Raw genomic sequence first — 14861 nt, forward strand, 5'->3', positions numbered from 1 at the left:
TTCCTTAAAATGCTGATATACATGCATCTTCTGGTGAAAAAAATCATATTTTCAAAATGTAAATTTCCCTTTTAGTTTTTTTAATCGATCTTTCGCATTTCATTTTTACTTATTATTATTTTTCTTCTTTAAGGTTCACTTTTTCCATGTTACTACAGCATTCTCCACCAAAACCAAATAAATGTATGAGCTTGCTGATTGCCAGTGCAAAAATATGTAAGAACTGCCTAAAATAATTCATCAATGAAGCGGCTATATGCCAACCTATGAATAAGGAACAGGAGTAGGCTATTTGGTCCCTTGTTCCTACTCTGCCATTTAATAAGATCATGTTTGATTTGACTGTGGCATCAACCCAGTTTCCTCGCTACTCCATTTACACTTTGACTGCATTATTAATAAAGAATCTATCCACCTCTACCTTAAAAATACTCCGTTGCTCTCAAGGTAACAGAATTGTATAGACTCACAACCCTCTGAGAAAAATAAATTCTTTTCATCTGTATTTTATATGAGAACCCCCTTATTTTGAAATTCTGACTGTCAGTTCTAGTCTCTGCTACAAGGGGAAATATCCTTTCAACATCCACCCTATCAAATCCCTTCAGTATCTTGTGGACAGAAACTTATAAGGCACTGTACAATTCAGACTATGATGAGACCTCTGGGAGGATCATGTAGAGGACACGGGAGGCCTTTCTCAATGTTAAGAGCAAAAACTCACATTTTTCATCAGAGTTCCAGTCACCCAGACAAGATTCGCACTATTGAGTGGCAAGGTGTTTATTGTCAGGGATGATTGCTCATATTCATCTGCATGTGTACTGAATCTCACCATATTCAAGTGCACTTTTCTATTCTACCACGCATCAGATAGATAATAAGAATTCGTAACATGAAAGTCAGAGTGGTAACCTGACAACTCCAGTTTGTGACTTGCTCCTCCAGGCCTCCACCTTGGACACCCAGAACAAACATCTCAGGACATGCTTCATGCTTCATGGGCAGTGCCCACATGCAATCTGCATCAATGGACCTTAGCACAAGCCAGCCTTGCCACACCATTTTAGCTGAGCCACTTAGAGTACAGTTCTGTACCCTAATGCTGCATTTTTGACTGCAAGGGCACTTTGTGCATAGGAATGGGCACACAGATGGCTCACAGATCAGATCAGGATGCAACTCAAGGCTGCTTTCTTGTTCTCCTAACACCGATATGTTTTGTACCGTTTGGATACTCTGCCTTGCCCCACTGTGCCTTATCATCCTTCGTCTTTTAATATGGATATAAAACTAGATAACTTATCATGGTTATTAACAATTACCAGTGAAGGTTGTGCACATGTGGCAGGATGTCACCATACTACATCAGTGTTATACCTGCATTAAGTGCCAGCAGCTGACATGGCAGACACACTGCGTGCGCTTCAATCAGATGGCCATGCCTCAAAGTCAAAGGAGAGTAGTGCTCAGTCATGTCAGGGGAGACACCCTTCAGTTATGGAGTCCTGGGTACAGTAAGTCAAAGGCAATATTAGTCCACAGGTTTAGTATGGTCAGGGTGGGAACATGTCCTCATAAAGTGGTAAATGTCAGGTATCCCACTACCTGTTTTTCTGCCTTATTATAGGACATTTTCTCCTTGAATGAGAGAACATGAAGGATTCAGCGAGGTGAAAATGGCTGCATAGCTGTTAGCGTTGGTGCAGATGCAGAAAAGTGATGAGGTGCCTCAAGTAAGTGATTAGGAGGTGCAGAGGCCCTGCAGGGTTAGTAGCATGGAAAACTGGTTGTGTGAACGTGAGTGAGGGAAGATGTTGCATGCAATAGAGAGAATGGTAAAGCATAAGTCTTTGTGAGATATGGGCACAATAGCAGAGATGGAATGAATGTGAGGTAGCAGGTGATGACTCTTACGCTTGCAAAGTGGATAAGGTCATTAACTTTCTTCCTACATTGCTGTTCACTCCTCCAGACAGCTGAGACCACTTTGAACTAGGTGGCAACCTCAGATCATGCTGACAGGTTCTGGGGTATGGCCTATACAATCAATCCTGGGGAAAGTGGGAGGGCCCCCCTCCTCTTTGCTCTAGACAGTACAAAAGGACCTCCAGATTCCTGTTCATAAAATGGGATGCCAATTTACCCTCATATGCTAAATCCAGGGCAAAAGTCACAAATTATGCAGAGCAGCTCTGGACAGCCAGCACTTGTCCAGCCTTTTAAAGATAGCTTTCATTGCTGCTGGTCCAATTCAGGATATTCAGGCAGTGGAAGATGGTCCAGCTATGGCCTGTACTAGAATCAAGTGAACATCATTTTGGAGAATGCACAGGACAGATTGCTAATGAGACGCGTTTGAGATGATAATGTGAGAAAATATGTTTAGCTTCATGGAGGGAATCTCCATGAAATTCAACGAAAATAACAACCCAAGTATGATAAGATTTTGCCCTAAATGTGTTAACAAAAACCTTTTGTTCATCTAAACTCCACTGAATACAACCCTAATTTATCCAAACCTGACTCAGCAGATAGCATTCTAATCCCAACAATCAGTTGAATAAACCCTCTCCAATTAAGCCCTTGCATAAATAAGATGATCAAACCGGAAACAGTACTCTAGATGTGGTCTCATCAATGCTTTGTGCAAGTGTAGCATAACTACTTGAATTTTCCATTCTCCTTGTGACATATTACAACATTTTGCTTGCCTTCCTAATGACTTTCTGTACCTTCATGCAAATCTTTTGTCATTTATGTAGCAGGACACTCAGATTCTTCCGTAACTCAGAGTTCCATAATTTCTCTCCATTTAATTAACGTGCTGCTTTTCTATTTTTCCTATCAAAGTGGACAAGTTCATATTTTCTCATATTATACTCCATTTGTTAAAATTTTTCCCACTTTTTAAACCTCTCTCTATCTTTTCGCAATGTCCCTGTATCCCATTCACAAATGACATTCCTACCTATTGTTATTCCATCAACATGTCTGAAAGTGCATTTGTAAACTATTGTACTTTTAATGCAGTGAAATAAAATGGTTAGTATAAACATACTATTTATTTTAATATTGGACTTTAAACTTTTTCTATCTAAAATAAGAATTAAAATGTGTCTGAACTTCCATCTTATCTACAATTCAGAGAATCACAGAATTATTATGCTGTAGAGAAAAAAGCCATCTGTACCAGTTCTGTAGGTAAGCATCATGAAGGAGTACTATTCTCCTGCCTTTTCCACATTTTTTGTTCAAACAATCATCTAATGCCCTGTTGAATGATTTTATTCAACCTGCCTTTCAAGGGTGTGTATTCCAGATTATGTGAAAACAGTTTTTTTAACATCACATTTACTCCTTTAAATCAGTTTAAATATGTGCCCTCTCATCCTTGATGGGTTTCCTGTTGTTTACTCTGTCCAAACCTTTCATAATGAAAACTTCTTCAAATATTCTCTTAGCCTTCTCCTCTCCAAGAAAACAGCCAATTTATTTTCATAACTAAAGTTTCTCATGCTCTGAATTATTTTCATAAATCTCTTCTGCACTCTTTCCATTGCGATCTCATCCTTCCTAAAGTGTAATGTCGTGAACTGTACACAATACTTCAACTGAAGTCTAAACAGTGTCTTACACAGGTTCACCATAGCCTTCCAACATTTGGGCAGAATCATATAAGTGACATGGGCTACGGAGAGATGTGTGTCAAAATCAGACAAGTCTGAAAAGGCCCATCTTGATGTTGGAAGCATCTCACTCAATTGTTTATGATTTTCACAAATGGCATAGAGAGTTGCTCACTAGGCTGAGACGAGTTGCCAATTTAGAGGATTATTAATTGCTAAACATTTTGTTGATGGCCAAACTTGCCTTATTAATATTCAGTCTTCTACCTTATCAAACTTGCAAAACAAGCCAGACATCAAGCCAGCCATGGGGCGGCATGGTGGCTCAGTGGTTAGCACTGCTGCCTCACAGCGCCAGGGTCCCAGGTTCAATTCCAGCCTTGGGCGACTGTCTGTGTGGAGTTTGCACATTCTCCCCATGTCTGCGTGGGTTTCCTCCGGGTGCTCCGGTTTCCTCCCACAGTCCAAAGATGTGCAGGTCAGGTGAATTGGCCATGCTAAATTGCCTGTAGTGTTAGGTAAGGGGTAAATGTAGGGGTATGGGTGGGTTGTGCTTTGGTTGGGCGGTGTGGACTTGTTGGGCTGAAGGGCCTGTTTCCACACTGTACGTAATCTAATCTAATCTAATCTAAAACTCAACATGGAAACCAGAGCAGGTATGACGTGAATTCAACTTACCACTCATTCCAAATGACCACCATGTTGGACAATGGGGAGCAACATCTTAGAGAATACTCCATTGGCGTCTTCCACATTTGCCAGACATTGGCATCTGACATGTGCCAGCTTTTAACGATTATCATGGTATACATTTTCCCCACTTAGAGGTTACTTTTGTATTTCACAGCTGCACCTTGGGCAGCAATGGCAACTATCATTATGCATGACTTAGGATGTGTGGATTGGAAAAGTAGATTCCAAGGCAAGAGCGTAATTGAGTGTCCTTGATAAGTACGTACCTATCAGGCAGGGAGGAAAGGGTCGTGTGAGGGAGCCGTGGTTTAATAAGGAGTTGGAATCCCTTGTTAAATGGAAGAGGGCGGCCTTTGTAAAGATGAGGCGTGAAGGTTCAATAGGGGCGATTGAGAGTTATAAGGTAGCCCGGAAGGACCTGAAGAGAGAGCTAAGAGCAGCAAGGAGGGGACATGAAAGGTCCTTAGTTGGTAGGATTAGGGAAAACCCTAAGGCTTTCTATAGGTATGTTAGGAATAAAAGAATGACTAGGGAAGGAATAGGTCCAATCAAGGATAGTAATGGGAAGTTGCGTGTGGAGGCTAAAGAGATTGGGGAGGCACTGAATGAATACTTTTCGTCAGTATTCACTCAGGAACAGGACATTGTTGTCGATATGAATACTGAGGCACGAATAAGTAGAATGGATGGCTTTGAGATATGTAGAGAAGAGGTGTTGGAAATTCTGGCAAGGGTGAAAATAGATAAGTCCCCTGGGCCTGATGGCATTTATCCTAGGATTCTCTGGGAAGCAAGGGAGGAGATTGCAGAGCCATTGGCCTTGATTTTTGTGTCCTCTTTGTCTACAGGAGTAGTGCCAGAGGACTGGAGGCTAGCAAACGTGGTTCCCTTGTTCAAGAAGGGGAGTAGGGATAATCCTAGTAACTATAGGCCAGTGAGTCTCACTTCTGTTGTGGGCAAAGTCTTAGAGAGAATTGTAAGGGATAGGATTTATGCACATCTGGATAAGAATGATGTGATCAAGGATAGTCAGCATGGTTTTGTGAAGGGCAGGTCGTGCCTCACAAACCTTATTGAATTCTTTGAGAAGGTGACTAAGGAGGTAGATGAGGGGAAAGCGGTCGATGTGGTATATATGGATTTTAGTAAGGCGTTTGATAAGGTCCCCCATGGTAGGCTACTGCAGAAAATACAGAGATATGGCATTGAGGGTGAGTTGGAGGTTTGGATTAGGAATTGGCTCTCTGGAAGAAGACAGAGGGTAGTAGTTGATGGCAAAGGTTCATCTTGGAGTGCCGTCACTAGCGGTGTTCCGCAAGGATCTGTTTTGGGACCATTGCTGTTTGTCATTTTTATAAATGACCTGGAGGAAGGGTTAGAAGGTTGGGTGAGCAAGTTTGCGGATGATACGAAAGTCGGAGGAGTTGTAGACAGTGAGGAAGGATATGGCAGGTTACAGCGGGATATAGAGAAGCTGCAGAGCTGGGCAGAAAGGTGGCAAATGGAGTTCAATGTAGCTAAGTGTGAGGTGATTCACTTTGGTAAGAGTAATAAAAAGATGGATTACTGGGCTAATGGTAGACTACTTGGTAGTGTGGAAGAGCAGAGGGATCTTGGTGTCCATGTACACAGATCTCTGAAAGTTGCCACCCAGGTAAATAGTGCAGTGAAGAAGGCATATGGCGTACTGGCTTTTATTGGTAGAGGAATTGAGTTCCGGAGTCCTGAGGTCATGCTGCAGTTGTATAAGACTCTGGTGCGGCCGCATCTGGAATATTGTGTGCAGTTTTGGTCGCCATACTATAGGAAGGATGTGGAGGCACTGGAACGGGTGCAGAGGAAGTTTACCAGGATGTTGCCTGGTATGGTAGGAAGATCCTATGAGGAAAGGCTAAGGCACTTGGGGTTGTTTTCATTGGAGAAAAGAAGGTTTAGGGGTGACTTGATAGAGGTGTACAAGATGATTAGGGGGTTGATAGGGTTGACAGTGAGAACCTTTTTCCACGTATGGAGTCAGCGATTACAAGGGGGCATAGCTTTAAATTAAGGGGGGGTAGATATAGGACTGATGTTAGGGGTAGGTTCTTCACTCAGCGAGTCGTAAGTTCATGGAATGCCCTGCCAGTAGCAGTAGTGGACTCTCCCTCTTTATGGGTATTTAAGCGGGCATTGGATAGGTATATGGAGGATAGTGGGTTAGTGTAGGTTAGGTGGGCTTTGATCGGCGCAACATCGAGGGCCGAAGGGCCTGTACTGCGCTGTATTCTTCTATGTTCTATGTTCTATGTTCTATAATACAACAGGAAGGGCATTTTCTGTTAAGGAGCATGCAGCCAGCTCAGGAACAGAACCAGGCTGCATCTCCAGGTCTTCACTTGCTATCATAGTGCTCACTCACTTTGATCCTATCTGGGTGTTCACAGCATCCCTGCCTTGCTTTTTCTTGCCCTTTTGCACTTTTCCCCTTTATCTAGGCATACGAGGCTTATATCAATTCTGTCTGGCCTTACCATTTACAGAACAGCTAAGGGTTCAGATACATAGTTCATTGAAAGTTACATCACATGCAGTCAGGTTGTTAGGAAGGCACTTAGCATGCTTGCCTTCATTGCTCAGACCATTGAGTATAGGAGTCGAGAGTGTGGTGCTGGAAAAGCACAGCAGGTCAGGCAGTATCCGAGGAGCAGGAAATTCGACATTTCGGGCATAAGGCCTTCATCAGGAATGAGCTTCATTCCTGATGAAGGGCTCATGCCCGAAATGTCAATTCTCCTGCTCCTTGGATGCCGTCTGACCTTCTGTGCTTTTCCAGCACCACACTCTCGACTCTGATCTCCAGCACCTGCAGTCTTCACCGTATAGGAGCTGAGACATCATGTTGAGGTTGTACAGGATGTTAATAAGGCCACTTTTGGGGGACTGTGTAGAGTTCTGTTCACCCTGCCATCAGAAGGACATTATTAAATTGGAGAGAGTTCAGAAAAGATTAATCAGGATGTTGTCAGGAACAGAGAATTTGAGTAACAAGGAAAGGCAAGATATACTGGGACTTTTGTCACTGGAGCATAGGAGTTTGAGGAGTGATCTAATAGAGGTTTATAAAATCATGAGGGGCATAGATAAGGTGAATAGTGAAGGTCTTTTCCTTAGCGTGGGGAAATTCAAAACTAGGGGACATATTTTTAAGGTGAGAGAAGGAAGATTTAAGAGGACCTGGGGGACCAACTTTTGACAAAAAGGGTGGTTCATATGCAGAATGAACTGCCAGAGGAAGTGGTAGATGCTGGTACAATTATAACATTTGGAAGACATTTGGATAGGTATAGGAAACGTTCAGTGGGATATGGCTCAAATGCAGGCAAGTGGGAGTAGTTCGGGAAAATTGGTCAGCATGGACAAGTTAGACCGAAGGGTGTTTTTGCGTTTTGTATAACTCTATGACTCTGTGACTCTCAAAGTCCTTTGTCAAGTCAAGACATTCAGCCTTCATTCAGGTACAGACCCAACACAGTAAATCAAGGGCAGCATCTGATCCCAGTCCAGGGTTTGGACTAAATAAGTCAGAGTCACAGTCAGGATGGGGAGCCATAAGGGTGGGGAGCCGAATGTTGGGCAGCCACTACACATCTTGAGACTTTATGGCTTTTTGGGGGCTGCTTTCTTTCAAGAATGTGAGAGATGCTGACATAATGAGTAGCACAGCTGTTATTTTTGGTGCAGGTAGGGACTATCCCAAGTGGATGACGTGACAGCACAAAGAGCGTGCAGGGTTAGTGGTGTCAGAGTTGACATGGTTGGCAGTTAGTTGCATATATTAGTAAGAATGGCAGAACATGAGCCTTGGTGGAAATTGGGTATAGTAGCAGAGATAGAGTAACTTTGAGCTATTATCGAAAAAATGTGGCACTTCTTCCTACAATGCTGTGCATTCCTCCAGAAGGTTGAGACTGCACTGATACAGGTGGAACATGAACCAGGCTGGTGGATGTCATGGCCTCCATTCTTGGTCATAGGGGAATAGGAAAACCCAGATCTGACCTACCTTGATGGGGATTTAATCCTGTCTGCCATGTCAAGAGCAAATGTTAGAAACTGCATAGAGCATCTCCAAACTGACAATGCTTGTCCAGCTGTGATATGCACTGTTGAAGATGGCGCAACTGCAATGGATGTTAGTGAATTCCAAGATAACTGCTGAATGGCAAATTTTTCTGGGAATTGTGTATAGTAAGATGGGGCCAGAATTGAACGTGAGAGATGACATATGGGTGAGGTAGGTAATTAATGAGGCATGTTCGATAACATATGGCTTAAGAACTCATTTGGTCTTTTGGTGAAAAACCTTTCAAAGAACTCGACATAACTTGGACTTAGCCAAAAGAAAACACAAGATTCAGCCTCATGATCGTATTCATAAAGCTTAAGAGACTGTATGATTTATTAACTGCTTTCCACCCAACTGCCAGCTTTAGTGAATTATGCACGTATACATCTAGGTTTCTCACCTCCTATACATTCTTTAGAGTCGTACCCTTTATTTCATACTGTCTCTCTAAATTTGTTCTACGAAATGTATCACCTTACACTTCTCTGCATTGAATTTCATCTGCCACCAATCCATGTCAATGTTTTTTTGAAAGTCCACACAGTATACCTCAGAGTTTATAAACTTCAAAATGCTGTATCATCTGCAAACTGTCCACAGAACTCTGAGATCTAGATCATTATTATAAATCAAGAAATGAATTCAATATAAAAGATTCTACATGTGAAAAAATATATGTACTTACTCCTTGTTCTTAGAAGATGGTGGAGCATGCACGAACCACTCTGGTTGTGAACAGGGAACTGGGGATGACTTCCTTGGAGGAGGGGAATAATGTTTCAGCAAATCTAGTTATTTGTGAGAATGCAAAAGAGTTTTAGATTATTTAAAGGCCAAAAAAAAAATAAAAGGTGAGAATATTAATTAATATTAGTGGTGTTTTGACTGCAAATTGAAATCTGGTTCCTGCACTAAGGCACGTTGGATCATCTGATTATATTGATTTTTAAAAATCTATTGGACAGGACCACACACCTACAAAGCAGCATGGCCAATTCTTCATCCATTTAGTTAATAGAAGGAAAATTGACTAGGTTTCCTTTCAAGTTAATGTCACTATCTAATATTCTACCCCAAACCCAGAAACCACTGCAAGTTATTTCCTATGCTATTAATATGACATGATGGTACATATGGCACCAGCTTGCTCCTTGCCAGGACTCATTTCGATCAAAACAGCCTGATACTCGCATGCAAGTGCAGTTTCCAAGATCAAGGCCATCTGACTGCTAATAGGGAGATCAGTCGTCAAAAGGACAAAACATTCTGAGTGATAAGAAATAAAATTATTCTTATGTTTTTGGCTCATCACAACAGCCACTAGGGAGTTCAGTGAATGTTCCATCAGTTATATGAGACAAGATGTTGAGAACTTTCTCTGCTACCTTATTAGCATGGTTGCCTAAATTACAACAGAGACTCTGGTGCTTAATTAGCTGTAAAGTACATTGGAACTTTTAAGTCATGAATGGCAATGACATAAATGTAAGAGATTATTCTCTTCTTTGTTTCAATAAGCTAAACCTACTACAGGTTTAGGTCTAGATCTAGTCACTCAGGAAAGTAAGTATGCTCTGCAAAGGGAAAGTAAAGTAAGTAGCTTCAAAATGTCAAGCATGGTGACGAGAGCTTTGAATCAAGTCAAACCTCCATGTCAGACTTATAATTGCGATAAAAATGCACTATCAATTTTCAACTTCCTTTGTCTAATTTTACTAACTGGGATCTTTCCTGGACCAAAATATCTATAAAGGAAAATATTGGTTTGATATGACATTAAGTTACCTAACCAAGTTGAATCAAGGTCATGAAGCCATCAATAAATTAGAATTAGTCTAAGTTAAAAGTAATACTGTTAGAAAATGTAATTGACATCATGATCTGTATCTCCTAGATGATTAGATTTGATGATTAGATTCTCTACAGTGTGGAAACAGGCCCTCCAACCCAACAAGTCTACACTGATCCTCCGAAGAGTAACCCACCCAGACCCATTTCCCTCGGACTAATGCACCTAACACTGTGGGCCTAGATGGTCTATACATTTCTGGAATTTTTACACTTTGAGATAAAATTTATCTGCAAATTATCCAGTTTGAAAAGTAAATGTAGCCAGCCACTAGAACACAGAAGTACACTGTATTTGAGATAGCTTTTGGGCACAGGAGAGAGGAAAATGGAGTGGTAACAACAGAACTGAAAGACTCTTTGCATGCATTTTCTCTGAAAAACACCACCTAGAGATAAAGCAGACAAGAAACATACATTCATCAAGAATTCAAGAATACCAACAAATTTTATCATTGCTTAAGATATAACTGTGGTCTCACTTTAAAAGCCAACATTTCAAGGACTCAAAGCACTTTTTATACTGCCCAACAATGACCTTCCTCTCTGAACAAGAGACTCTCCCCATTTTTTGAACTTCATACCTGTGTTTATATTTATGGTTACAGTCACATTTTATTATTTTCCTGGGACTAGTATGTAATAAAATTGATTTTACTTCCATTAAAGAAAGGCTTGTAATTTGTTCCTCTTTTTTAATTTTTCAAACCATGTTTTAATTTAAATGTTATGGTTGTTGCTAAAGAAGAATTAAAAATCATGGTTGTGACCAACTGAAAGGTTAATGAAAAGAGCAGCTGATTAACCCTCACCTGGTTGTAACACTTATGTACTTCAACCCCATAGACTGGCAGTACAAAAACAATATCAATCATTGACCATTTGATAAGACTCAATGATGGATGTAAAGAAGTGACATGCCATTGAGTAAGTGTGGTTCTAAGTATGCAGTGCAAAAAAAAACACTTGTCAGAAAATGCCCAAGTAAATGAGGGAATCCTATTTTGAAGAGACAGAGAAGAGGTTAATTTAGTTAGTTGGATAGCTATCACATGAATAATTCAACACTGGGGGTTTGATTCCTGTTCCAGTTGAGGTAGATATTATATTTGCATCTTCACCCTGCTCCTGATTGTAGATGGTAATGCCAAACCACTAACAAAAATTGTCAAGAAAATGCCACAGGATGAAGCACCAGCAAGTAATGAGCCAATAGCTTGCCTTCTTAACAACTTACACATGAATTAACTGGATAAGGTATCAGGTGTAACTATGCTAAGTTGCTCTGTTTCAAATGATTAAACTCCTGTAGTTTTCCAACCATTCTTGGTGAATCCTGAGCCTTGGCTCTGTCAATGCTTGTCTACATTCTTTGGATTTGAGCAAATGAGATGTCTCCTAATAGGGAGTGTGTGCAGTATCATGACCAGTTTGGGACAGTGTGTTTATACTTGATCCCACTACCCACGGGCTAATCACAAAAAAATTAAATATTTAATCAAATTACTCAAAGTGCTCAATTTTTCTGAACTGAGGTTAACAAAAAACACTGACCAGGCTCCTGTACTTAACAAGAAACTACTATTTAAAACAAAAATCAATTCTAAACATAGGCAAAAAAAACAACTTCGAACATTACCTCTTCTTAAATCCCTACAAACACATGCAGACAGACATGGACATTAAATAAAAAAGATTTCATGGATGGAGAAAATACCAGGTGAACAAGTTCGATAGTACCAGTCCACAAGATTCAAAAATGTCCTTATTCCTCTTCCAGGTCATTCTGATTTTTGATTTTATTTCCAAGTCCTTTCAGTTCTTTGCTGCAGATACAGAGCAGTTGCCACATGAATTGTTCAGTCTCTCAATCACTGGTTAGAGGCAATAGTGTATAGGCAAATAATCAATGAGATTTGCCAGCTATCTTCCAATTTTCTGTTACTTCTCCACAACAAGAGAGAGTGATGCTACCTTTTTAGAATCTGGAGGCTTTCTGCTCCTGTATTGTTCACATACAGGCTATCTACATGCTCAAGAGCCAAATAATTCTTGACTCCTGACCCACACAACTAGTCATAATTGAAAAAATAATAAGCAGACTATCCCTGGGGAGGCTGCCCTAGAGACACAACATAGTGCCATTCAGCATCCAACATCTTCTCCATTGCTTGAATAAGTCAATTGTATTATTTACAATGAGTTCCAGTAATATACTTTTAAATGGTAACACCTGTTTCCATAGTTTCTTTTGCTTAAAATAATATCTTTTTCATTTTTAGGCCGACAATGCAAAAGTTTTAAAAAATGGTCTTTACGGCAGTCCATGCTGGGGACACAGAAGGTGATTTTTTTTTCTTTCCTGACACCTTAAGCTCTAAAAAAAAATCTCTGAAATGGAATCATAAATGAAGTATGTTTAATAAGTTCAGCCCGTTTCACACAGAACAGCATTTGGTCACACAGAACAGCATTTGGTCAAGATATTAAAGTTTGTGATAGCAATGCTACCTGGATCATTTAGGGACTAAAATTGCCAGTGAGCACTCAGTAACACCAAAACTGTGTGCTAAAACTATAATTTCAAACATGGTTTAATACTGTAATAAAATTGATATAAATACTCAGTCAGCAGCAGTTTCATACTTTAACAAAAATAACTCCTAGTGGTTCTACAGAAGGGCGGATAATCCTCGGTAGCTAAATTTAGACACCCATTCATTTCCATGTAGTTCATATACCCAGCTTACAAAAACAATGGAATGAAAATCTTTCACTTCCTACGTAATTTCTCTTCTTTCATTCATGTAATTTAAAAAAGATCGTTCTTCTAAATGGTTCTCTTATTTGTTTGCAGGTTTTCTGATAAATGACATCTCACTGTATTAGTGGTTTTGTACCCTGTGCATACATACACGAGACAGTTTCATGCAGAAATTGTACTGAAATAACTGCACAGAGGTTGGGATACAATCATCAAGTTACCTTTTACTTATATGAACAAATACATGGGCTCTGACCAGCTAGCTCAGAGCCAGTCCCTAGAATGAGGACGCTCTCTGAATCACCTGTTTATTTTTTTTCTTCTAACAGGAAGCAGAGCTGTACAAAAAATGGGGGGGCCAACACTTCTGTGCAAAAGATGAAGTATTTGCAACCAATATCAATCAGCAGTGCCGAATGGATGACCCACCTTAGCCTCTTCCTGAGGTCCCCAGTGTCACAAATACCACTTTCTGATAGTTCAATTCACTACGCATAATAGTGACAAACGTCTGAAGATACTGGATACAGTGAAGGCAATGGGCCCTGAAATATTCTAACAATAGCACTGAAGAATTGTGTTCCAGAATTAGCTGTGGTCGTTATCCTGTCACCAAATCACCTGCTTATGTCTGTCAGCCAGGGCTCCCTGATTGGCCCAGGTTAACAATCTCAGTCAGGGATGTCATAGTCAGTAAGATCCACCTGATCTTTGCTCTAATCACTACAAATACATAAAGGATTGAAAAAAGGATTTTCTAGTACTGATGTATCAAACATTCTTATTTACTGCACCAATGTCCATGGACTATTTCCATTGATGAGTATCTTGGTTTCAGTTTGATTAGCAGCCAAATTATGACACTTCTCTCCCAGCTACAACTGTTTAAATTACAATAGAATCTTATAACATCACAAACATAATGGAGCTGGTTATTTGCAACATCTACCACAGTGAGGCAGAATAGATTAGAAAATCACGGGCACATTAACAAATTGTGCTGATAGTGAGATAGGTACCTTGGTCAGGACAAGGTTTGGGGAATCTACCTTAAAACATTTTTAAATCATCGAAATGCCTGGCACAGAATTTTTATTTATCTAATTCAATTAATAGATCATCTGCAGCAGATTGAAAGGACTGGTTTGCCAGATTTTCTTATTCCATCTGATTGAGAGTCAGTAGCACTCTTTTTGGCATAGAAATTTGGATCAGACACTATTGTCATATGACCCTTCCACAGACTTTTTTTGATGATACTGCTTAAGGGATGGAAAAAGAATGCAATAAAACTCAAACCTCTCCATTTCATGTGGGCGCTCTTTTACATTTTCTGCAGGGCTGAAAATTTTGCCTGATCATGACAGATCAATTCTGCCACCTGCTGGTTGAGAAGCAGCAATGTAGTTGTATAACACTTGCTCTGATGATTTAGCATTATAGTATGTCATTCTTCATGCTAAATGCTGAGTCAATACAGACATCCCTGTGGTCCCTTCTACAATAATGCCAAATCTTCACCATTACTTTATAATTCACACATTAAATCTGAGTTTCATAATTTTTTTGTAATTTTTCATCATTTTTTCAGCAGTTAACGTTATCTATTCAAAATACACAAATTGATACTGTATAAGGGAATGAAAATTCCAGCAGGCAATTCAAACTAGTTTGCCTTGTCACTGAGGCTTCTCAGAACAGACTACTATTCAGATGAACACATAAATTAAATTTCACATAAATTACCCACAGTATTTATTAACATAAACTATAGGGCTGTCATGCAATTCAATTAATTAGAATTAGATCATGTTTCTCCAAC

The 14861-nt window shown here is 40.1% G+C and overlaps 1 protein-coding gene across 2 annotated transcripts in view; it reads right to left on the reverse strand.

Moving 5' to 3' along the window:
• Nucleotides 1-14861, reverse strand: part of LOC140464972 (uncharacterized protein C7orf57-like) — a 134730-nt gene that overhangs the window by 73733 nt on the left and 46136 nt on the right. For both annotated transcript variants that reach the window (XM_072560677.1, XM_072560676.1), the window contains exon 4: nt 9113-9215. In XM_072560677.1, coding sequence (XP_072416778.1) covers nt 9113-9215 — 103 coding nt within the window. The remainder of the gene's footprint in view (nt 1-9112; nt 9216-14861) is intronic.

This window comes from Chiloscyllium punctatum, chromosome 41, assembly GCF_047496795.1.
Source record: "Chiloscyllium punctatum isolate Juve2018m chromosome 41, sChiPun1.3, whole genome shotgun sequence".
Classification (NCBI taxonomy): Eukaryota; Metazoa; Chordata; class Chondrichthyes; order Orectolobiformes; family Hemiscylliidae; genus Chiloscyllium; species Chiloscyllium punctatum.